This window comes from Lissotriton helveticus, chromosome 8, assembly GCF_964261635.1.
Source record: "Lissotriton helveticus chromosome 8, aLisHel1.1, whole genome shotgun sequence".
Lineage (NCBI taxonomy): Eukaryota > Metazoa > Chordata > Amphibia > Caudata > Salamandridae > Lissotriton > Lissotriton helveticus.
In genome coordinates, this window is record NC_136069.1 from 208,462,296 (window position 1) to 208,488,365 (window position 26,070).

The following is a 26,070-nucleotide window of genomic DNA, read 5'->3' on the forward strand; positions in this document are numbered from 1 at the left end:
CCTGACCCGTTTTGGATGTGCTTAGAGCGGGGGGAGAGGACATTGAAGAGGAATCAGCCATGCTTATATAAGTGGTGCTTCGTTCAACAGAGCTTACCGGGGGGATCTCCAAAACCTGAGGCAGTACCTTAAAGAATGAACGCAAGGATGAGGTGATGCGAACTGCGCTACCTTGTATGAGCTTATTTTTACCCCCCTTCTGGAAGCCACTGCGTTTACTACTCTCTCTGCTCTTAGCCCCCCGGATTGCACCAATTTTATCCTAGGCCCTGACTCTGGTAACTTCAGTCACAGCCACTGCCTCAGCCTCACCCAAAGGCCTCAGGCCCCCCCATCCCTGTCTCCCTCCAACAAAGCTCGATCTGAGTCCCCTTTCTCCCCCTCCCCGCTAGAGCTCTCTATGTGAAGGCCGCTCTTCGGGCCCTTCCCCCGCCCTTTACCTTTTGTTGACCGCTTTTTGGGAGTGCGTTTTCTCAATTTTGGGAGACACTGCATCCTCTGCGTCCTCTGCTGGAGCCCCCACCTTACTGCCACCATCCACTGGTGCCGCTGAATTTCCCTTGTTGTTTTTATCGTTCCTCTTTTTCATGTTCGTGTGGGCAGCAGGGCAAAAGTTGGTAAATGCTGGATGAAGCCCGGTAGCCGTTGCGCCCCCTCCTCTTTCTCCACCTGAGCTTCCTCTGAGGAGCCAGCGAGCCACCGCCCTGCGGCCGCGCCTCAGCTCCACGGCTGCTTGCTTCCACTGCGGGAGAAAGGCAGAGGGGAGGGGTCTCAGGCCAAAGCACAACGGCGGTGCAACTCTGGCCGGTAAACAAAGCAAAACAAAAGCTCCGTTGGGGATTTTCAGCTTTTACTGGTCGCTTCTCATCGTAGGAACAGCGAGGTTGGACGATAATTAATTCAAACGCCGGCAAAAGATGGAAAAAAGCACAGCGGAGCTAGGAGCGGTCTGCCCGGACGCGCGTACCGCACTAGCCTGCGGCCGCCATGTTTTCTCCGTGCCGGGACGATGAGAGTGTTGGTGAGAAATCTGCGGTTATATGGTCTCTACCTGAAACAGCATTACAGAAGGTAAGTAACTTGTTCGTCTGATAGAGACTTCGAACTGCAGTATCCTCACCTTTTGAAAAGATACAAGAGCAGTACCTATTAGGAGTTAGAACTGAAAACTGGCTCAAACTGAAAATTCCTTAGGACTGAGTGGGAAAAATGCCCTTCTTGTCAAACCTGTTTGTCCAGACAGTACTGATTCGTGAGTATATGGAGCGACACACGTGTAGCCACCTGGCAGTTGCACAGGACATGAACTCTATGTGCCAAAGCAGTGGTAGCAGCAATGGCCCTGGTGGAATGGACTTGCAGGCCTTCTGAAAGCTGCTTTGTGGCCATTGAGTAGCAGATCCTAATCCAGAGTATGATGCGCTTATTTGCCCCAGCGAGCCCAACAAAGAGCTAATCGTCCATATGGTGTTCTTTAGTACGATCAATGTAAAAGCTCAGTGCTACTTCGAGGTCGAAGCGATGGAGTATCTCCTCCTCAGAGGAAGTGTGAGTTGGAGCATAGAACACAGGCAGGATGATGGTTTGACCAGTGTGGAAAGCCATACATTTTGTCAAGAAGGATGCTTGCGTCCTCAGAACCAGTTAGGAAAGAAGGCGGTGTACGACAGGTTAACAGATTGAGCCTGAAACTCACTCCCTCGATGTGCCGAGGTGATGGCGATGAGGAACACTTTCTTGAGAGTGAGGAGTCGCAAAACACTGCTGTGAGGCAGCTCAAAAGGAGTCTGATTTGAGGACACATGCTCAATCCCAGGGGTTCTGGGTACCATACCCCAGAGGTCTTCAAAATTTTGTAGGTTGAGCCCCCCACCTGAATTGTTTTCGATGTTGGGCCCCCCCACCACCTGACAGACATTTCTGGAATCAAGTACACTACATAATCGACCGCCGCGTACATATCACGGGCCATATCTATTAACTAAACTGTAGTTATCAATTACATCTTTTTAAACACGTATCCGCTGCTGCCGTGAATAGATTGCAGTTACAGGTTTTTTTAGCTATGTGACTAGGTTAGTGTAGTACTAGTAGTAGGGCAAAAAAGTACCACGTCACGGAAGAGCACTACCACAGCATGGGGGATTTTAGTTTAGGATGGGCTCACCACCTTCTGCTTTGGGAGGCCTACAGTCAGTAGCCACAAGTGATGACAAGAACACCATGCTGGCATGGCTGACCTGCAGCCATGATATATTTTTTACCCATGTATGTATGTGTCTGTTTAACAGCAGACAACTGTAGATTTGGCGGCCCAGCTACTGCCGGCATGGTAGAGACACTGCGTCTGCTACAGTGGCGAGGAGGCAGAAAATAACTTTACAAGGCCCACAGTCTTTACTATCCAATCGACATACAGTGGTGTTAGGCCTTTTCCACCAGCGATTGTAAAACAGAAGAGGGACCCTGAATCTATGAAAAAACTACAAAAGGGGAACAACCCGCCAGGGCGAGAACAAGAGGAAAAAACATGAAAGGGGTGTTCCCAAATAACAAGGATCAAAGTTTAATAAATATCAACAGTATACCCCACACACCACAAAAAGAATAAATGTATTCAAAAGAAGTTTTTAATTTTCATTTTGACAATCAACATGATTTTTTTTTTTGTATAATAAATAGAGTGATTCCATTTGAGCAATACAAGACATTTTGAAAAAATATACATAATCAGAAACATGCAAGAACAGTCTAAAACTAGGACACGCAGTGACACTTCAAACAGGGCAACAAAATAGATCCACTCATACATCCAAACATCCCTTTTATACAATCAAATTCATACTCAGACATTCACATCCATATCACTACACACAAGGACAAGAAAAGCGCCATAACTTTACAAGGCCCACAGTCTTTACTATCCAATCGACATACAGTGGTGTTAGGCCTTTTCCACCGGCGATCCAAGTGGCAGTGAGCAGGATGGCACACAAGTTTACCTGAGTGAGGTGACAGGAAGGAGGACTCTGCATGAGGGTAAGAAGAACTGTGAATTAAATACCGCCACGATCATACAAAGCATTTGAATTTCGGAAAATATAATCAAATAGGAATGCCGGTGGCAGCATGGCAATCGAAAATAATATGTCACATTTAAAAGCCATTCAATATTCTGAAGCTCTCGGGTAGCTTGTTCGTAAATATATTTAGCCAATTATGACTTTCAAGTGAATGTATGATTCTGTCATTAAATAACAGAATTATCCTATTGAATAAAAAGCCAAGCAACACAATGCAAATTTTGATATTAGAGAAATTGTTTTTAAAGAACTGATAACTCACATAAACTCTGCAGCCAAGGCGGTCTAGAATTTATACAAGTGAATACATTGAATTATTGCTCCAACATGTGTGTCATTTCTAATGGTTATATACATTTCCCTAGTCATTACTGCTTGATTATGCTCGGGAGAAAAGTGTCACTCAGTGGTTGAAATGTAACTCATAATTACACTGAAATTATAAAAGTGTCACACATAGCAATCTTAAACCTTGGCAGCTATGGAACAGTCATTTCAGCTACAGTGGGAGGCAAGGAGTCTCCTCTGCTTTGAAATCGAATGCAAAGGAACAGGACTGTCTCTTCCTTTGCTTTCGGTTTTAGATGAGGAGAAGTCCTGCCTCCCACTGCAGCTGAAGCATTTCAGCGCTACCTATTAACCCCCTCCTGGGATGGTGAACAGTTAGCACTTAGCAAACAAAAGCATGGGCGCATCGTGCCCAATGATTTTCCCTCCCTCCCCCCTCCAACCCTCTGTCACCGGGAGTTGTCTAATGAAAGAAATTCTCATTTGAAATGGGTGAAGACTTGCGACGCGAAGGACAACAAAGGTAAGATTTTAGGGTGGAGTGCACCCCCCCCCGGGATGGTGTCGCGGCCCCCTGGGGGGGCGCGACCCACAGTTTGAAGAACTCTGCCATACCCTCTGTACCCAATGAATTGTGAACTTAGCCGCATCACAACTGACCTGCATGTCCTGGGTTAGGACACCTTGTGCCATATAACACACATCGTATCCCAGAGGCACAACGGGAGTGCGCATCTGCTTTTTGCACTCCCGAAGCACCATGGTATTATAGAAGGGGCCGCAGATGTTTGTGCAGCCCCTTCTATAATGATGGTGCACATGTGGCACACGTGCTATTTTCAGAGGCCATTCCCTCAATGTATTATGGAAGCAGGGGCAAACACGCCCTTAGGAGATGCACTGACAGTGCGCCAGAAAAAGGTGCACACTGTCGGTGCGCCTCCTTAAGGAAGACTGCTGGAGGGACTAAAGGGAGCCATATGGACCTACGGACATCTTCCTGCAGGAAGGTGCAGTCACTCACCGCACTATCAGCAGAGGGATATCTCTTCATAGTGCAAGCAGGTAGGTGCCTGCATAGAGAAACATGCAGTGGCTTTGAAGCAGCCGCTTAGTATTTCACTCGATGCACAGCCCTGAGGGCAGCATGAGTTTGTGGCTGCCCTGGTCATCATAAGAGGGTGCACCGTCTCGGTTTGCAAGGTAACTGTGTGGGAATAGCAGGCAGCTGGCGTTTATACATCTGAAGGCCAAGATGGTGGAAGAAAAGGCCCCTACCAAAGGCTTCTACTCGTTTTGGACTCCCTATCAGGGAGAGTAGTTGGAAATGTATTCAAGTTCTTCCAACTTGTAGACGCCTGCACCACCAAGCTTTCAGGAAAGGGGCGCTGAGACAAAAATGCAGGATCGCTGTGGCAGGTTGGTGGCATCTCGCAATCTGGTGAGTCTTCAAAAGATATCTGTGAGGGCCTCATTGAAGGGCAAAACTACTGCAGGAAACCCTTATGTATGACACATTCAACTGGATTTCAACGTCCTTGTGTATATCTGGCTTGATGCACTTCAAAGCACTGCTACTCAGTTATACAAACATCCAGAGAAGCGGGCATCACATATTGCTCTTAATACTGCATTTTATACTATTCAAAACTATTCAGTGTCCTGTGGATAGCAGATAGCAGATGTGGTCTCCTTTGCTGAGTGTTACCAAGAACAATTGAGATATGTCGTGGATATCTGGGGGCACAAGTTCAATCAGGAGAACATTTTAAGAAGCTTCTTTCCTATAAATGATTTACCCTTGTTCACACCATTTGCCAAACCCATAGCCATAAGATAATACCTAGAGCCAACATGTGTTTTAAAGCCTTTAAAGATGTAGTTTGAAAATCCAGCATTCAAGAGCATTCTGATAATGAAGCCTTTACAAAGTGTGTGACTCAAAACATGTTAACGGGATGGTATTATTGTTGAATGGGTATGAACTGGACAATCTAAATATATTAAGATTACACACATTTTTTTTCATTACCATATTGGCTTGAAAGAGTCTCCTGATTCAGCACATCTCCTAATATCTATAGACTATACCTTCCTTAAGGTCATCAAAAAGCTTGCCAACCACATCTCAGAACCCACTACCACCATTAGCCGACAGATGCAACATTATCAACCTTTTGTCAAGGAAAATTCAGCAACGTCAGATCTAACATCACCAATTCATTATTTTCATCCACGCCATTACCTATACACACCACTAACTGGACAACCTTCAATAGTGTCTCACACCGACCTCTTCAACATTCTGGATTCAATGAAAGCCACATCTTACAAAGATGGTATGCATCCCTCTTCTATCAACCCACCTCCCATTTGTTGGAAAAATTATCGAGAAGACAGTGACCAACAAGCGTCAGGAGTACAAAAGCAGAAATCATCTCCTTCAAGACTGTCAATCGGTGTTCAGACCATGCTGTGGTACTAACACAGCCAGTCTTCAAGAAGTTGACGACACCTTCTTTCTTAATAACAAAAGCAACCATTGCTACTGGCCATGCTGGACAAAACAGCTGCTTTTGATACCGTTAACCATCCAACATTGATCTACAGCCTACAAACTCACAAAAGCTTTAGTGGCACAATCCTACAATGATTCACATCCTAACTCACCAACCAACAGCAATTATTATTCGCTCCCTCTTACCTGTGGGGTGCACCCCCAAGACTCCATCCAATCACCCATAATGCTCATCCTTTATATGGAACTATTGGGATCCATCCTTGCCGAAAGCAACATCAAGATCCAACAGTATGCTGAAATCGCCAAACTCTATTTTAAAATCTCCTCAACCAATGGCATAGGGAGATTCAAAGCCTGTCTTGAACTCATCCAAATCTGGACGTCGATAAGCTACCTGATACTTAACACTGAAAAGAATGAATCCCTCCCATTTGCCAACAATGCCAATTTTTCTCTATTTCAATCATGACTCCCCAACTTAAACATAACAGGCTTCACACCCCAACTGACAGAACAGGCCACATCCCTCAAATGTATACTGGATTGAACTACTCGCTTAAAGAACACATTGGCATAAAGTTGAAAACTCCAACTCCACTCCCCAAAAAGTGAAACTTTTTCTCCCAGGAGAAAACTTCAGAATGACAGAACAAGTCCTAGTACTCTCCCACCTAGATGGAGGCCACTCATGGCTCAATGGCATCTCAGAGAACATCCGATTAGCTGAAAAGCATCCTTCACGCAGCAGCACGGCTCATCAAGGGGCTGAAGAAATCCAACAACATTATCTTTATGCTAAAAGAACTAAACTGGCGCCTGCAGCCGGCCCGAATTAGCTTCAAGATCAGCGGCATCACTTTCAAGGCCCGCTACACCAAGAGCCCTGTTTACCTAGGTAACAAACCAATAATATCAGAAAGTAAATGCCAAACAAACAAGCATTGGAAATGCAATAGGTCTCGCAGCATTAGAGTTAGTGCATTTAGAATTGTTTATGGGTTTTTTGTTGTAAATCTTTTGCATTTTTATTTTTTGTAGCCAATGCTAAAGAATTACAAATCAAAAAAGCAATAAACATTTGTAAAAGCTTTAACTAAAAATCACTAGTAGATACAAATGCTGTAAATTGTACATAACTTGGCATGTAGACTTTTCTTTGAACTTTCACGTGTTTGTTCACACATACATGCCGGTACAGTAGCATGCATGCAGTTCTCCAATACATTATATGATATTGAATATCATATGTCTGTGACGGCAATATATTATTCTTATGGACGTAATGTGTATTTACACGTGTTTACATTTTGTGTGTGTGTGTATACATGTATAAATACACACGCAATCACAAAAACCCGCCAACAATTATTTGATGTCAGCAGTCATTCGTGCAGTCTTGTCATGCGAGATCAAATCAGGCGCTATGCTGATGAAAACGCTTGCATATGGTGGGTGGATTAAGGGCCAGAGACTCCTTTTTGTCATGGAAATGTTTTTGGTTACTTGGCGTTGCGTGGGTGAGTGGCGTTGCGTGGGTGAGTGGCGTTGCGTGGGTGAGTGGCTTTGCGTGGGTGAGTGGCGTTGCGTGGGTGAGTGGCGTTGCGTGGGTGAGTGGCGTTGCGTGGGTGAGTGGCGTTGCGTGGGTGAGTGGCGTTGCGTGGGTGAGTGGCGTTGCGTGGGTGAGTGGCGTTGCGTGGGTGAGTGGCGTTGCGTGGGTGAGTGGCGTTGCGTGGATGAGTGGCGTTGCGTGGATGAGTGGCGTTGCGTGGATGAGTGGCGTTGCGTGGATGAGTGGCGTTGCGTGGATGAGTGGCGTTGCGTGGATGAGTGGCGTTGCGTGGATGAGTGGCGTTGCGTGGATGAGTGGCGTTGCGTGGGTGAGTGGCGTTGCGTGGGTGAGTGGCATTGAGTGAGTGGCGGTGGGTGAGTGGCGTTGCGTGGGTGAGTGGCGTTGCGTGGGTGAGTGGCGTTGCGTGGATGAGTGGCGTTGCGTGGATGAGTGGCGTTGCGTGGATGAGTGGCGTTGCGTGGATGAGTGGCGTTGCGTGGATGAGTGGCGTTGCGTGGATGAGTGGCGTTGCGTGGATGAGTGGCGTTGCGTGGGTGAGTGGCGTTGCGTGGGTGAGTGGCGTTGCGTGGGTGAGTGGCGTTGCGTGGGTGAGTGGCGTTGCGTGGGTGAGTGGCGTTGCGTGGGTGAGTGGCGTTGCGTGGGTGAGTGGCGTTGCGTGGATGAGTGGCGTTGCGTGGATGAGTGGCGTTGCGTGGCGTGGTGTAATGTAGGAAGGGAGAGGAAATCTTGATGAGAAGCTCGATTTAAACCGTTCAGTATACAGCAGAGGCGCTTTCAGTGACAAACACCACAGTGAATAATGATCACCCGAGGTAGACTTCACTGATCAAGACTTGTGGGAATTAGACATACAGTTTGAAGATTATTTCACAATACTCATTGATCACGTGAAAACCACAGCGTGACTTCCATATAGACGGAGATCAGCAGTCAAGATCATGCACGCTATGAACTGGTTTTGGATAAACGCTTGGTGGGAAATGCTGCTGCGTCCCAGCCAGTTCACAAGTGTGTCGTAATGGTTTCATGACATGCCCGCAATGTTTATGCGCAATGGTGCCCTTTGAAATAAATGGCGACAGATAGGGTAATGAGAGCGGGGTATCGAAGTTGCCAGCCCGCTTTTCGTAAGATAAGGAACTGCGGGGCCTGCCGCTTTTTATCCCCGCTCCCAGTCCAGACTGGTGGAACAGTAAAAGAGGCGCCTGGGCATAACAAGCCTTTCACCGTAACACGGCGGGCAGGGGAGGGGGCGGAGAGGGGAGAGGTGCGACACGACAGGCAGGCAGGCAGGGGAGGAGAGTAGGAGGAGGAGGGGGGAGGAGAGTAGGGGAGGCACGGCCTAGCGGCCGATGCAGAGTCAACATGCCATCTTTTAAACGCTGCCTCAAGATGCGTTGATGCAATGTGAAGCATGCTGGTTCCATTAATGTAGGAAGGGAGAGGAAATCTTGCTGAGAAGCTCGATTTAAACCGTTCAGTATACAGCAGAGGCGCTTTCAGTGACAAACACCACAGTGAATAATGATCACCCGAGGTAGACTTCACTGATCAAGACTTGTGGGAATTAGACATACAGTTTGAAGATTATTTCACAATACTCATTGATCACGTGAAAACCACAGCGTGACTTCCATATAGACGGAGATCAGCAGTCAAGATCATGCACGCTATGAACTGGTTTTGGATAAACGCTTGGTGGGAAATGCTGCTGCGTCCCAGCCAGTTCACAAGTGTGTCGTAATGGTTTCATGACATGCCCGCAATGTTTATGCGCAATGGTGCCCTTTGAAATAAATGGCGACAGATAGGGTAATGAGAGCGGGGTATCGAAGTTGCCAGCCCGCTTTTCGTAAGATAAGGAACTGCGGGGCCTGCCGCTTTTTATCCCCGCTCCCAGTCCAGACTGGTGGAACAGTAAAAGAGGCGCCTGGGCATAACAAGCCTTTCACCGTAACACGGCGGGCAGGGGAGGGGGCGGAGAGGGGAGAGGTGCGACACGACAGGCAGGCAGGCAGGGGAGGAGAGTAGGAGGAGGAGGGGGGAGGAGAGTAGGGGAGGCACGGCCTAGCGGCCGTGCAATCAAGTAGTGAGGGGGCGGAGTTGTGGGAAGGCTGAGAGAGAGAGTAGGCGGCTGGGGGCATGTGCACGCGCATTTAAGCTCAATGCGCATGCGCATTGAGCTTAAATTTCTCGTGCACTGCAAGGAATCGCCACGATTCCTTGCAGTGTGGATAAAGAGCGGATAAGTGCCTATACTCTCGCCTTGCTCGATGCGCATGCGCATCGACAGGCGAGACCTAAAAACTCCAACATAGACAGGTTAGAGGCAAAACACTGCAGGAAAAAGAAAACAAGCTTTCTCAGTCTACGTCCCAAGGACGTAGGATAACATCTCCTCCACGCCTAGACTAGCACCAACTCTCCTTCAACACAGGTCGCAAAATGAAAACTCACCCCTTCAAGGGACATTACCTCTAACAGGTTAACTTCTCACCCCTTGCATTATCTGTACCTCCTCCCCAGGGCATCTCCAGTGGGGCTTATCTCCTGTACAACACTCCTTTGCTAGCCAGATAGGTTCCTGTTTTAAATATACCAAAATATACATACATACAGAACATATGTCAATTGTAGGTCAATGAGCTGGACTGAAACTAACAATAGGGCCTCTTTTTTCTTTCACCTGATGCAGTATCCATGAAGTCATAAAGAGCTGGTCGATATGTGATATGTTGGATGATATATTATAAAACTTAACACAACACAAAAATGATTCTGTATGAGGACTTTGGTCATTACAACTGCAAAGATTTTGGTACTGGAATTATAGTTGGACATTAGTTCTTTTGTACAGGTGAAGCATGGATGAGGCAGGCATTTCTCTCCAGAAATGAAAACACAGTACTATACTTTCTTATCTACATGGGGCTTCTTGCCCCTCACGATGCAAGAAAGGCATGTCACATCTATCCAGGCAACAGATTGCACATGGAACCCTTGAAAGAACACGGACAGAAGACCGACATGTAATGTGCTTCACTAATAGATTTAATCAACATTTTTCCCTACCATAACACAAACTTTCATGTACATTATATTCAATAGAATGTATTTATATTTGCAATGGGACAGACAGTACCGTTTATTAATGACATTAAAAAATGTGGAATACTTTTCGGCTTTGGCCAGGGCTTGGGAAAAAACACACATGCGTAGCGTTTATTAGAAATCATATTAAAAGTTTGGCCCCATTGAGCATTCGAAATTAAAATTATAAGGGCAAATTTAATAAGACTTTAGAACGTCAGGTAAACAAGGCAGGACACCAGGTACAAAATGCTATAAATTGTTGATGGTGCAAACCGACGCTGTCCATCTTTGCCCCATCACTTCCTCAGAAGACATTTGCACGCACTGGGCAGAGTGCCTGCCAACACCATCCCAGCCATTGCAAAATCCTGGAAAATAAAGAACTGTTTCTTCTTCCCTTTGCTTGTCTCTCATACAAAATTCAAGACTACCCTTTATAAATTAATAGTTAAGCGGTTAAGTATGAAATGTAAACGTTTTCTATCTCATACAAATATAGTACAACAGTGGTTGTTATGAAAACACACAGGTACAGATTCAGTTTGCCACCGGCGACTCTAAACTTGTACAACATAATCTGGCCCCTTGTGCAGAATTCTAAGCCAAAAATATCAAACACACCAGATATACACATAGTTATTTGCTGATGAGAGGAAAAAGTTAGTACCGTAGCAGAACATGCCAATAAATAATACATTTAAAAAAACACAAGATTAATGGAAACGTTTCAACAGACTGGACAACACAAATTGTTTTACAAAATTATTACAAAAATATGGCAGTGAGCGGATAACAGTCAGGCAATGATCTAATGAGATAAAATAAGTGTGTTGAAAGAGCCAGAGTAGATCCATTAGCCGGTAATGCCTACATTTTAAAAGAACAGGAATAAAAAATAATAAATAAAAGCGTGCAAGCGATGGTAGAAATTAAGCACTGGTAGCAATTATGCAAATTGCATTGCTACAACCCATTTATGCAATGTTTCCTGCATATGCCCTAGTTCTTAAAAAATGTATCGCCACATTCCTCTCTGACCATCACAAGCCATTGCTATAATTGTAGAATTAATTAAAAGGAATGTTAGACTACCTTAGACAGATCTGTTTTTGCCCGTGGTCTTGTTCTACTCTATGTGGCTGAGGTTTAGCAATAAAGTGCTTGAATATTCTGGAACCATGTGCAGCCTAATGGGTTATGAGTGAGCGGCTTTCAACACCAAGGGTCAGTTTATTGCGTGCCTATCGATAACCGCTGAGTTTTTTCTTACTGTAGCAGCAGAGGAATTCTGACTCATTCTTACATATATGGGCAAATTACGGGTCTCAATACTAACTTGCGGATAAACCATGGATAGTGGTGTCCAGCATCGATATCCGTGGTATCTCAGTGATCAACCACGGATAGTCGTGGTATCTCAACGAATAAACCATAATACCCGTGCAGTCTCAGCTATTAACAATGGTTAAGCACGAGATCTCCGTGATCACTAATGGACATACATTGTATATCTGAGATCAATCATGGATTTCCATGGTATCTCAATGATCAACCAGGAATATCCGGGTTATTTCAATGACATTGATGACCATGGTCTCTCAGTGGATATGCATGGTATCCCAGCTATCAACAATGGACAACCATGGTATCTCAAAGATCATTCTGCTTACTGTGAGGCTGCCCAGCTCTCCAATGTTTAGACGCTGCCGAACAAACTTTTATGTAAGAGTAGAGGATAGTACCAGGAATAGGAGATGGCAAGAAAATGTATCAAATATGGTAGCATGAGAGATTCTGGAAACCACCAACAAATACATCTTTAGACCAGCTCCTCAAAAACTTGCTACTTCAGAATCAATGCCTGGAGTTGCTCAATTGACAACATAATCGTGGCAGGCACGACTTCAGCCCTCATGCTGTTGACAACAGAGGTTCGACCCTAGCTTTCATGCAGTCATCAATGGAGGCACAGCATTGTCCTTAATGTTGTTGTCATTGGAGGCACGACCCCAACCTTTACTCTTTTGTAACCGGAGGCACAACACTGGCGTTGATGGTGTGATTATTGTAGGAACGCTCTCCAGCCTGCACACTGCGGATAAACTGCGACACCCAGAAGCCTGGCAGATACTCTCGACTCCAAGTAGGGATGGGTACCGAAGTTTGGATTTTGCCTCATTTAAACTAACCATAATTTTCATAAGCATACAAACATTTATGAGCTGTTTTGTTAGTAGTCATTAGTATTATTTTAAAAAGGCATGGCCTATTGTCATGTCTATCCCTTTATCTCTTTTGTAAACGAGGTTATCAAAGCCAACGGCGCAAACATATACTTAGGCTACTGTAAAATCAACAAAGTAGTGACTGCCACTGAAATCTACAAGTATAAATCAGCTTCCTGCGCAAGGGCAGTGATCGCTTGTTCGTACCTTGACTCTGCACTATCCCTTAACGTCCAGCGAAGTGAGCAGCAGTCCTTGTAGCTTCAGTATTATTCAATTATGGGTACCACTGACAGCACGTACAGTACAACTCCAACAAAGTAAAACCGTTAAAATGTGGCAGAGGTGACATATATACTTTAGTAGTCACAGAAAATATTTGATATTTTTTGATTTTTTTTTTTCACACAAAGAGCTTGTTGATGTATTGAAATGCAACCCCACTTATGGTAAATACCATACTATAATTTACAATAAGTTCCTATCGCACTCTAACCTACTAAAAAGTAGATTCTTTAAATGACTGGAACGGTTTTAGACAATTAAAAATCAGAGCATCCCTCGGCAGGTAATATGCGCCATCTTTACAGTGTATCGCTTTAATGGGAACATTCCTGGTGAATCTTCCCCAGAAAATATTAATAGTAATATTGCATCTAAGAGATAAACCAACACAGTATATGGAGGAGGTTTGCATAGAAGTAGCTGCCTATGTTCATTGCTAAATGTCCATCCTAGGGAATAAATTACATCTCTGCTACTTCTAGTGCATATTCTGAAAATGGCCCCAAACATCCACATAAAAAAGACAATTTTCCTAAAAAAAAAAAGGTTATTATGGGTTTTATGACAAGTATTTCTGGTGACAACAGGTGTTGGTTCCTCTTCTGATGTCCTCTTGCAGGCAAATGGGCAACAGTTCTATTTGAAGAGGAACGTCTGCTGATGTCGCTCTACGCATTGCTGCCTACGGTTCATCAAACAGCTGCAGATCCAACCTAACTACTATTTCTCCGGTTGGCACTTCGTGCAAGAGGAGACACTTGGTGACAGGGCCTTTAGAGCCCTGGTCTTTTTTAATGTCCGCAACACGGATTTCTGTTCGACCCAAAAAGTCTGAAAAAGAAACAAAAGAGAGACCTCATTACTATGCATGCCTTGTTTTTATATCAATATCTACATAAGACTTTTCCAGAAGAAAGCATTCATTTTCATTTCAGCCTGGATGTAGAATGTAAGACTCTGTGTCTTTCTCAATCCTCAAAATTATTATCAACACAGGACACTTTTTAAAGATGTCATTTCACTGTAGCATGGGCGGCCTGGTCTGTATTCATTCAGCTGTTAAAATCTTGAGCTTCCACCTGAAGTCTCTTATGTCCAACAAAAATGAACAAATTCCATAGGTTGTCTTTCACAGCCTTTGCCACCGCAATTTACTGATCCCCCAAACCGATGCTGTTTTTCTAAGAAGTTTTTTTGGTTAATGGCTTCTCCCCCCTATTGCTGCCAAAAGAATTAAGGCTGCGTTGAACCTTTTCATCCATCTGTAGTCTTGACAAAAACTGTTGAAACACCAGCGCAAATACAGGTTCAGGTTGCCCGTGCAGTACAATTATCTTACAAGAACCAGAACATTCTCACCAATCGTCTCCCAGAAAGTGAGACCTTTGAGATAGTTACTAGTGATCGTGCATCAAGCTAGCTACCACCCAACGGGTTGAAATCATAGCATGCTCCTTTTCCCACAATTCCCTTCTCATATGCAATGAGTTGCATATCATCACATTGCTCTAAGACAGCGGTTCTTAAACGTTTGCCTTATGGGGACCCCTATTGAATCCCTACTGGAAGCCGGGGACCCCCTCACCCCACTGAATCACTACCAGAAGTAGGAGTCCTCGATCTAAGCACTTTCTTCAATTTGAACCTCAGAGCAATACACAAAACCACAGAAACAAGTATAGCTTGAACACAGACTATGAAATCCTGTATTTAATTCACAAACAAAAAATATACAAAAATCGAAATCTTCATTTTAATGGGAAGATTTTGAAAATGTGGTTTTATTTCTCAAATGCGAAGTAATATGCTAGATTCTAGCATATCACTTTCTCTTTCTTGTACTTAATGCATGCTCTCTTTTTGTCTAAGCACACCAGTGCTACAATTGAGGTCATCAATTATCCATACTAGATTCTGTTAACTTTACTTGTGCTGCTACCACAAATTATGCTAAGGATATCAACTTAAATTTTAGCCACAACTTTTAAAATCCTTCACATCTACAGAAAATTTTAATATTTCTAATTTTACATTTTGTTTTTTATGTATATTTACTTTATTAATCTTGTATTGTTTGATTGTATAAGCAGTGGTGGTCCCCCTGAGTAGGCTTTGGGGACCCCAAATGGGTTCACAGATCACAGGTTAGGAAACATTGTTCTAAGGTATGACTTACTAGATGCTTCAACTATCTGCTTTTCTGCACAAACTATTACATTGTTCAGATACATCTGATAGGAGTCTAGGCCAATGAGAAGCTTTCAAGGTGAATCAGGAATGGGTGTTTGTTCACATTTTCCCGCCAAGAAACATTGGAATCATACGCTCAGCTGTGAAAATATGTGTAAGATCAAAGGATTGTGGAAGTTTTTAGTTCTCCTAAACTTGTATTAAAATGGGACAAGAAAACTGCAAATATGATTAACCAAGAAAAAACGCTGTATAGGTCTGAATAAAGCAAATAAGCCACAGGTAATTTTTTGTTTTTATTTTCGACTTTCTGCGTTTTTTAATATGTAGTAAATCACATAATATTTAAGAACAACATATTTACTTCTACCCACTCCTCCAGGCAAAAAAATAAAAGTTAAATCAAAACACTACAAAGCAGTGGTGACAAACAGACCATTCCTGGACAGAACCTAAAGCTGGTTCAGCATCTCAAAAAGTGCATCTGAAAGAGGAGAACTCTTAAAAGAAGTTATGAATTCAACTTTAAAGTCGATGAGATTAATTTACTAGCATTTGGTTGAACACTGGCAAAGCTACTTTACACCAGAAAAGAGGTAAAGATGTAATACAATGTCAGCGTAGGATTGCCCTCATTGCTTGGTTGTCTCTATGGAGCATCAGCATTTGCTGGCCAACTCCTCGGCGACCTATTATGCGACAATCACTTTTGCTGTTAACACTCACATTGGGAAATATATATCAACAACTGTGATTTGTAGTGACTATGATAGTATGTGTAATTGTAACCCACCAATGGTTAGATAAAGGTCTACCATAAAGCCTGGCAGAGAAGTGTTATTTATCTTGTCCTATTGTGGTCAGATGCACGTTTTAGGTACAAACTTTCAGATTAGTAAATCTCTCAAGCATTCGACCTATTTACAATTTAACAATATTACTCAAAATGCACGATTAAAACTAGTGGTTTGGATATTTTTTGCATCAAGTTGATTTTCAATAAACTCACAGAGACAATGGATGTTCTAATTCTCTTTGCTCTTCCTCCACCCAAAATTATTTAACATAATTCACCGAGTAACATGAGCGTAAGTAGGGATTCTGATATTACTGGCCATTGACTTCTTATGTGCATGGTCAGCCCTCTACTTTACTGTTACTCTTGTGGCCCTCACCTTCCAGGAACACATGATTGGGAGTTACAGCCATATCAGAGGAACTCATGCTGGGAGAGACGGGGACCCCAAAGTGTACAAAAAGTGATGGATGAAATGCTTGAATTAATTTCAGGCACCGGTAATTACTTCGGGCCCCATCCCAGTCCATCAATATTTTTTACCCACCATGTCATCTCAATTTGGACCCACCCATATGAAAATCAGTCTTGACCCTACTCCAATGGGAACAGTAGAGCCTAAACGGACAGGTCAGTCCTCCCTGAACTGGAACACAAGCAACCAAGGACTGGTTTTGCCCTGATTAGGGCACATCAGCCGGGTATATCTTGGTACCAGTGACCCAGTGTGCAGGGGCCTACGTCTGGGTATAGATGTCCCACTTAGGGTGGCACACCGTATCACTGGAACCAAGCTACACATGGCTGATGAGCCCCTAACTGGTTGTTCAATGTCTGCATTCTGCTCTAAAGAACCTTCCATAACCTGAAGGACAGTGGTCAGAATCCTTTCAGAGCCTACTCCACCTTTCATCCATCTGAGGTCAAGAAAATGAATGATTTGAATAATTAGTTGCCAGTCAGTTTTATCAAGAATTGGAATACACTGTCCTGGGTATTCATTTGATAACATAATGCAGCCCTAGACTTTGTTAAGTCATTCTATATACAATGAGAGAAAGAGAGGTCTGGTATGTCTGTGGACTCTCCTCTCGTCTTGAATGGTTGATATTTTCAGCCAGTATCGTTTTTTTGGGTCATAACATCTCGGGCTGCTGACAGACACATTTCTAGCCATTACATGCACAAAAGGAGTTCATATCTGATATTTATCTCATTACATGGACATAACTGCTCTGTTCTATTGTGTATAAAGTGTCTCTCAAAGTTTTACACGAGTCATCAAAATGTCTCACAAAAGCACAATCCATAAATTGAAATGTCACACATACGCAAACCCATCATTAGGCATCTATTTGCTTCACCCCACAAACTATGACATGGTTCAGCTGCATCTGCGCTGGCTGGAGCTCAACATCTCTGAAGATCCTTTGTAATGTATGAGAATAAAGCGTGCACTCTCGTCAAGACTGAAACATGGTTTAAGGTCGGCCTTAGGACTCCTAAGGCGGAACTAAAAGCACCTAAGTTAGGTGTCTGTAAGCAAAAGCCTCTTGTGCACCATACCAAAAACTCACAGTAACCTTAGCGCCAAAAGAGCATGATGACAGCAGGCATAGGCAACGTCAACCTGCCGCATCGCGTCAGGCTCCGATGATGCACCACAGCCTACTCATTGATATACTAGAATCCTTTAACCTCGTGTGTGCTCGTGGCAGTCCTATGTCAAGGTGGGCATGTGCTCAGGATGGCCAGGGGCCATCCAAACGCTGCCGATTCCCCAGCGCGGCGCAAATTCCCCACCTGTGTGGAAGAATTAATTAGTGGGCAGAGTTTGGACGGGCCCAGGCCGTACTCCGCTCACACCTACTGTGACGTAGGATGGCCGGGGCCGTCCTGAGCTCGCAAGGGGTTACGCCCCCTAATTAAATCCCCGCACCTCGGCTGAATTCACGCTGCTGAGAAGGGGTTAAATGGCGCTTCCTTTTGATCTCCAACATTGTCAGGATGCAGGGACCCTTGGCTAAGTAACTGTGATAATCTATTTTCTTACTTCGAGGACATTATCCTTATCAGAGACTACGTTTTGCACCTTGACTGAAACTATTAGGAATCGTACAGTGTGTTATTAAAGAGGTAGCCCCTCATCCCCAGTCCTGAGGATAATTTTGTAAAAATCTGGGTACGAGAAATGGTGTTACCATCATTTTGAGATATAAGCATGAAGGTGTGGGTGTCACCTTAATGAGTTGAACACTTGTGTGTAGTATAGAGCATGTCACATTGTTGAAAAATAGCAGCTAGCAACAAACAAATCTTATTTTCATGAGACATGATCATTATACATGTACATTAGTAGCAGAGGGACCGAAGTCCTGCTCAAAGTCAGAACCCAACCCCACCCCCCCACCCTTTCTACCCAAGGGCTTTAAATAGCTGAATGAAACATGTTGGCTTAAAGATATGAAAACCACTGTAGTTTTCTCTCATCACATAGCTTCCTAGGTTTTTAATCTTACAGGGACCAAGAAAATACATTTCCACTGGAAGGCACCCTATGTATTTTTAGCCATTTTTAGGTCCCCAATAAAAATATATGGTCTTTAAGAGCTCGTAAAAAACAGTTTGGTGAGCCGGAATAGGCGACATTGGAACCAGGGTTATGCCTATTCGGTGGGCTAGCCTGCTGATGAAGCATACCACGATAGTGGGTGAGGGCTATTCTCCACTCATATTTTTCATTGGCTTTTGTCATTGTCTACTGTAATCTGTGGCTGTTCATTGGTCAATAGGCTTAGCAGTTCCTCTTTAGTACCGCCTTGTCTCCTTTTGTAACCTTTTGTGGCGACACCCCCTGTTAAGTGTGTTGTTACTCAGTAGGCTTTAATTACATCCTCCGAGCACTATTTTCTCAAATAGCTTTGACCTGCCTGCTTTTGCAAATACGACACGATCTCTCATGACACTTAATTTATAGTACGGGCGCTGGCATTTGCAATGCAATAGGTCTCGCATTTGCAAGAGTTTATGCTATTGGCATTGTAAATGACAATGCCTTTTATTTATCTGTTTTAAAAACAACACTTAAATAAAAGGCATTGCCATTTACAATGCCAATAGCTCAAACTCTCGTTAATGCGCGACCTATTGCCTTGCAAATGCTTGTTTTTCATAGCGCACATATTGGAAATATATGATATCATGTCATTTTCTTTAGTGATAATAATACTGGAAAAAAACACCTTGTTATGCAGTTTGAAAAGGATCGTACATCAAACACTGGGTGCTCCTTAAAATATTTACTTTTATTAAGAATCCTATGTTAACTCTATGGGTACATCTACGCTCTACATACCATCCGGTGAGAATTGATCCCTCTCGAAGACTGTGATACAAAGCACGTCCTGCTCCAGGTCCTTGATGAAGAACTGACAGTTTGAGTTCCACTTGGGGTTCAGCGTGTCCTGGATCGTCTTGGTGATGTGGCACTGGGAGCCCATGGTGATCTCACAGTATGGATTGCTCTTTCCTGAAATTCACAGCACATATTTAGCAAAGTACAGCTCGCACTAGGGCACAAATGAAAAAAGGCCTTGTATTTTAACAAGAAAAATTAAGTTACCACTGCCTGTTTTCTAATACTTTCTCCTGTCTGTTTATGTTCCAGTCCCATTATTATCGATATTGAGAAAGCAGTGATACAACTTCAAATATTTTTTCATTGCCCATGGTGATAGAACATTTCTCCGTCATAAAGTCAAATAGAAAGGAGAAAGCAACATCCCCAAAATTGGTGGGTGTAGGAGAGCAGAGTATGGGGTCTCTCCATGAGGACTGTCAGACTGGATTGGGAAATGTTTCATAACAATACTCCCGAGCGCCGCTAGGAGGTGCCATGCGGACTTCATAGCCCACTGGGAGTGATGGAGAGCAGCCGCATTAGCTCCACCCCTGTACGTTGAAGTCAGTTTTTTGTCGTTTCCCTTTCCACACCCTCAGATATGGAGCCATGAACTATTGTTGGTAACAGTGTGCTGATGACTAACTTGTTACCTATTAAGATGTTAAAAAGAAGTTACTCCTCAGAATGGGTAAACCGAAAGGGCAGTGAGGAATCTGTAGTTAGATAATATCCATAAGTATGAGCCAAAGGTAAGTAACATGTTTTTTCTGTTGGATACTTCTAACCACAGATTCATCACCTAAGAATAGACACCAAAGCAGTACCGCAGGGATTGGACTCAGACCAAAAAGCAGGGGCTTTTTGTATAGATATTATCCATGACAAGAATGGTAGATGGCTTTTAAATAAAGTATATATAAATGGAAATAACTTTTATATTCCTAACATATATGCTCCGCAGGGGACGATCCGAACTTCTGGTCAGAACTAAAAACAACTCTCACTGACCTCCAGACGATATAGGCTTACTATCTCTTACTGTCCAAGCAAATTACGCAGTCTGATGACACACTGAATTGAAATGCCTGAGCTTAGCGATCCCTGGAGACTAAACAACCCCACAGGCAGCAAATTCACTTTCTACTTTCACACTCATAATTCTATGTCAAGGATAGAGTATCTTTTAACTAATAAACACATAATCATTGCTTTTAATCCCACCATAGAACCTATTGGTTTTTCTGAACCCACATGTAAAACCTTGGATCTGGATTTTAGTGGCTCTAAACCAGGGGTGAGCGGCAAACTCCGCTCTACTGGCAGAGTTTTGTGTGGTCTGCGCTCCGCTTCGAGAGCGGAGTTTGGCAAAAACTCCGCCTACCCATTGGCAGAGGAGAGTTTACAGGTGCGCTTGTGTTCACAGCCTGTTCCACCCTCCTTCGCTAGTTTGCTTCCACTCTGAGTACCTGCTCAGTGTCAACAAGTCAGCTTCAAAAGTGGACACTATGCAATTTTAAGTCTTTGCAATGTTAACCAATGGGAGGAAAACAATAATGCGGATTTGCAGGTAAGTACACAACTTACAGTTCCAGTCTTTGGAGTTGGAGGTCAGCAGAAGGCAAGGTTCAGGTAAGCACAAACACTGCACCACCAGCGCAGGCACAGGTGCGGCCGGGTGCCAAGGTCATATCTGGAGTTAGGGCCAAATGTTAACCAATGGAGACTGGGGGTGATTGAAAACATGCTGCAAGTAGGTAAGTAAAGTAGCTGCTGATTTCAAGCTTCAGCAGTTTTAGGCAAGCACAGGGGGCCACAAAGCAGCACCAGACAAACACCACCAGTGGCACAGGGGCGGCTCGGTGCAGGGTGCAAACACGGTGTCGGGCATCGATTGCAAGTCAGGATGTCTGGGGTCCACTCAAGATGAAAAGCATCTCCAAACAAGAGTCACATTGAAAACTCCAGCGAGCAAAAGTGCTGACATTGTGTGCTCTCGGCAGTGGCAAATCGATCTAACTGAGGCTCTCCCTGATCTCCGAAGAGACCTTGTACCACCTCCGGATGGAGATGCCATCTGTGATCCACTAGGCTTCAACGGCTGAGTTCGAGTTCATCTGCTCTGGTGTTCAGAGAGCCTGCCAGATGTTGTACCGCCTGGAATATGTCCTACTGTTCCATCCATGTCCAGAGATGTAGAGTTGCAAGGCCTCTTGACCTAGGGTCCATAACTCCATCACACCCCTGCAATACCACATTGCAGTGGTGTTTTCCATGAACATCTGAACCAGCCATCCTTGATTGAAGGAAGAAAGGCTTTCAATACTAGCTGGATCACTCTCAACTCCAGCAGGATAATGTGGAGTTGAGACTCCGCCGAAGCCCAAAGTCCTCGGATCTCCACCTCTCCCAGATGGCTGCCCCAACCAAGGAGCGACATATCTGTTACGGGTGGGTGTTTTCAGTTCTGGGTGGGGAACCTCTAATGGGGGAGAACCCTCATCAGAAGTCCTCATGGATGCAATATGAGAGCAGGCAATCAATTCAAATGTAGCAAAACCTTAGTGAGCCCATGGATAGTCTGAGCGGCCTTTATGGCCTGTATGAGAAGCATGAGCACATCCAAACAAGACAGTTTTCTTAAGGCACTGTGTGGCACTGTGGGTAAATTGGAAAAGGAAATATATGATAGAGAAATTAAATTCATGAGTACAGGAAGCAAGGGAATGCTCAAAGAGATTCAGGAGCTTATTTACAGTTAGAATGAAACAGCTAACAGAGGTGAAGCATTTAGGGAAATATGCTGTTGCAAGAAATTGTGCAGAGGAGGATGAACCTGGCAGAATACTAGCCCTTATGTGTCTGTGCCACAGCCATAGAAATCCAACATTGCAGAACACTAGCCAGATTAGTCAAGGTCCAGTGGGCATTACAGAAGTGGTCATGAATACGGGAGGCATAGTGTGGATGGATGGTAATATTTTGGACACTTTTCATGCCTAATACACTAACCTGTATGAAAGTCACCCCACCCTCAGTTCCTGACCAGGAACTTTAGCAATATCTAGAAAGGGCCATAATGGCCTGTTTGGAACCCTGGAAGAGGGATCCCTTATGAACCATGCAGTGATCAAGACATAGCAGGAGGGAACGTGCCAGGCAGTGATAGCATATCTGATAAATTGTATGTAGAATATTGGGGCCTTCTAGTGCCTCGCATGTTAAAAATGTGAGAGGAAGTTAAGGTCAGAAGTATACTGCCCCCTATTCTTCATGCAGCTCTGGAAATAATATCTCAGTGCTCCTACCATAGACCACTGTTTCTAATTAATGTTGATATGAAAATCTTGGCCACAATTATAGCCAGGCCTGCTCACTGCTGATCACTCAAGCCTTGGGCTTTGTGGACGGGAGATCTACGAGCTTAAAACTGTGACTGTTATTTAACTTAATGCACTAGACAAACCCTGCTTTGCCTGCCGCCTTTTTTGATAACGAAAAGAAGTTTGATTCACTTTCTTGGGATTTTACTCCAAAGGCAGTACTATAAGAAAAACATTCTGTGTAATACAAAATCAGGTAGATTCATGGACACATCTTCCCCAATCTATAGCAGATCGGATTGCACTTATTAAAACATAGTATAGGGTTAAATCACATTTAGGTGGGCAAACAACCCAGGGTTAGCTGGAAAACAGCCACCTTGCCTTATGAGTAGGGGGGTTAGCAGGGTGGTCCCAGATATTAAACTGTATAATGATCTTGCTTAGCTACAATCCACCAAATATGGGTATAGAAGTGTACAGCAACCTCATTGTGTGGTGATTGAGAAAGATAGCAGACCTATGTCACCAAAATACTAAGATTTTGGAAGACCGAGCTAGACCTACAAGAGACAAACCAAGTGACCTCTAATATTTTACTACTCTTCCAGCATACTCGCCTGCAAATTCCATTACCTAATAATCGCCTTGTCCGTTGAGCCCAATGCTATCTGAACCTTAATTAACTAAGGGTGTGTAAAATGGGCTAATTATATAGTGAGGGTCAACTTACACTTCTTTCAGCATTCAAGAAGTTGGGGGAGACCACCATTCAGCATATAATTGTGTATTTCAGAATGAAGCATATGTTTGAGGTATATTCAGATAGTCTCCTGGGTGAGCCAGGGTCGCTGTATGCGCTGTAAAAAAAATACTATAACAATGGCCTGGGGAAAGTGGTAATTGATTGTACAAGGAGATAGACCTAAAGGAGAAAATCACACCCAATGCATCCCGAAGAAAGTGGGAAAATTATCTCGGCCATGATATATCAGATGAACAATAGCAGTTGTGTTGCTTTAAAACCAGACACGTCTCATTAAACATTAGGCAACGCTTACTATATTTGAAATTTCTACATCAAATGTATTACACACCTGTGTCATTGTGCACATTTTACCATAAAGTGGAGCAGAAAAGTAGTAAATGCAATACTGATGTGGCAGACTTTATACGAATTGCATGGAAGTGTCCAGGCCTTGTTAAGTATTGGAGAGAAATCTTTATAGAACTGAGCAAATTGACAAAGTTCCTCTGACTCCTGTTTCATTAACGACCCTTCTGGAATGGGCACATGAGGTCATCACTAATAACAGGAGCTTTGTAACATTGTTGCTGCTCCTGGCCATACAAAGTATATCAATGACATGGGGTGGGTCACATGGTCGCTGGCAGACTTTGGGTCTGATTTAGAGTTTGGTGGACGGGTTACTCCATCACAAACCAGTAGCAGCAAACATGGCTCAGGGGTGATGAGACAGGCGCGGGGTCGAGCGGTGGGGGCGCGATAGCTATCTTTCTGCAGGCCCGGGTCCCACGTCCTCACTGCTATTGCTCTCCTGCCTCCAGAACAGGAAGCAGGCAGCCTCCCTCCCCTAAGCCAATCACAACGCTCCAATGGAGCATTGCGATTGGTCAGGACGCCGCCCAGAGAGGGGCTGTAGGGGATGGCAAGTTCTCCATGTAGGCTGCAATGCAGCCTGCATGGAGAAGTGCAGAGTGCGCATGACTGGTTTTGGTGGCCCGAGAGTGCCGACCTAACCAGTCATTCACATTCAGGAGTGGGCAAAACATTCCTGCCCTGCCCGGGCAGCTCCACCCACCCACCAGCCCGCACTGCAGAAAGAAACATGAAATGGTAATAACCAAAAGTTATTACCATTTTATGTTTTGGCTTTGTGGGGCGACGCTCCTCCGCCCTAGTGGAGGAGCCGTCCCTGTCAGAAACATGACGGATATCCCTTCCGGCGTATTACAAGTACCATCGCATATAACAGACTCGTAATATGGCGGACTGGATATCTGTCACATTTGTGACGGAGTAACCCGGCCCACCAAACTCTAAATCAGGCCTTAGTGTTTGTGATGCATTAGACACATATACTTCACTGATGGTGCCTTCCTCCCGCCCTAATGACATGTGAGACCCTCTGCGGCAACACCTGTGCAGGGCCGACTTACACGGCTGGTGCGACAATGCTAGGGCTTGTTATTTAACTTAATGAAGTGGGTGGCCAGGGGTTTTGCCAACTTATGCAATGTCTGATATGGTTTATGCACTGTGGTAACTGTCCTGAATATTCATGTGCCATGCATAATGGTTGCATTGTAAACTGATAACCTGTGCTGAAGTTGTTTGCAAATCGATTGTGTGGGAAATTAACAGCAAAAATAAAATAAAACTTTTAAAACTAAAGAAGAGCGAAAACATGACAGAATCAATCACCTGCCATACTGTCCAAACCACAGCGATGTAAAACAAAACCAGTGCTTACCATGTGACCGGCACGGTTTCAGCTCTATTCCTTCAACAATGTTCACCATCAATCTCCCAATACCTGTTGCCCGCTGAGAGCGAACTGTCAAAGATGAAAGTTAGAGACATCTTCAGAATGATTTTAATTTCTAGATACTTAAAATTAAATACTTCTTGATCACTTTATCATTACCTAAATATGCCTTTTCTCGTTTCCTTTTCTCTGTTTCTATGTAAAGTTCTGAGGCCGCTTTAATTTTCTGAACCCAAGCAGTCCTGCAATAAAGGTTTAGAGATATTGTCAAACAATAATAATTAAACAAGATCTCCATTTAAAAGTCATCATACATCAATTACTAACGAGCAATCTTATTACTTTGATTCATCCACCTTCACCGCCCACCTCCATTATATGATGTGCTCGGACAAGCAGTCCGTTGCCTACTCCAATTGAAAATAAACTATATCACAGACCCGCTCCTTCTCTTCTCGTCCTCCTTCATGAAGGACTATTCATGCCACCATGGAAAGTATAATCCGGCTTGGTATATTACTGCATCATTATCCGTCCATGTCACTCTCCTGGTATCTGCGCGTGTACCCAATGCACGCGTCTACAGTATACAGAAATAAACCAAATACAATGACTTATGATGTAAGAGAACATTGAAGAAGGTGGAAAGAGCAGAATAAATGGCTGTCCTTCTGAAAGAGAAGTCCTCTGAGCTTCTACCCAGAAAGCCGCAAAGCCCGTAGTGGGCCTATTGCGCCGCGCTGAGGGCAGTGTCTGTGGAGGTACAAATATGTGCTGGACAAGTCA

The 26,070-nt window shown here is 44.0% G+C and overlaps 1 protein-coding gene across 8 annotated transcripts in view; it reads right to left on the reverse strand.

The window, feature by feature from the left end:
- Positions 1-13,605: 13,605 nt before the first annotated feature.
- The window catches only part of ITSN1 (intersectin 1), a 1,522,922-nt gene continuing 1,510,457 nt past the window's right edge, over positions 13,606-26,070 (reverse strand). For all 8 annotated transcript variants that reach the window (XM_078656938.1, XM_078656936.1, XM_078656937.1 and 5 more), the window contains 4 exons: positions 25,444-25,526; positions 25,270-25,353; positions 19,407-19,580; positions 13,606-13,896 (listed from right to left, as the gene is read on the reverse strand). In XM_078656938.1, the coding sequence (XP_078513064.1) occupies positions 13,748-13,896; positions 19,407-19,580; positions 25,270-25,353; positions 25,444-25,526 (490 nt within the window). In that variant the 3' untranslated portion in view covers positions 13,606-13,747. The remainder of the gene's footprint in view (positions 13,897-19,406; positions 19,581-25,269; positions 25,354-25,443; positions 25,527-26,070) is intronic.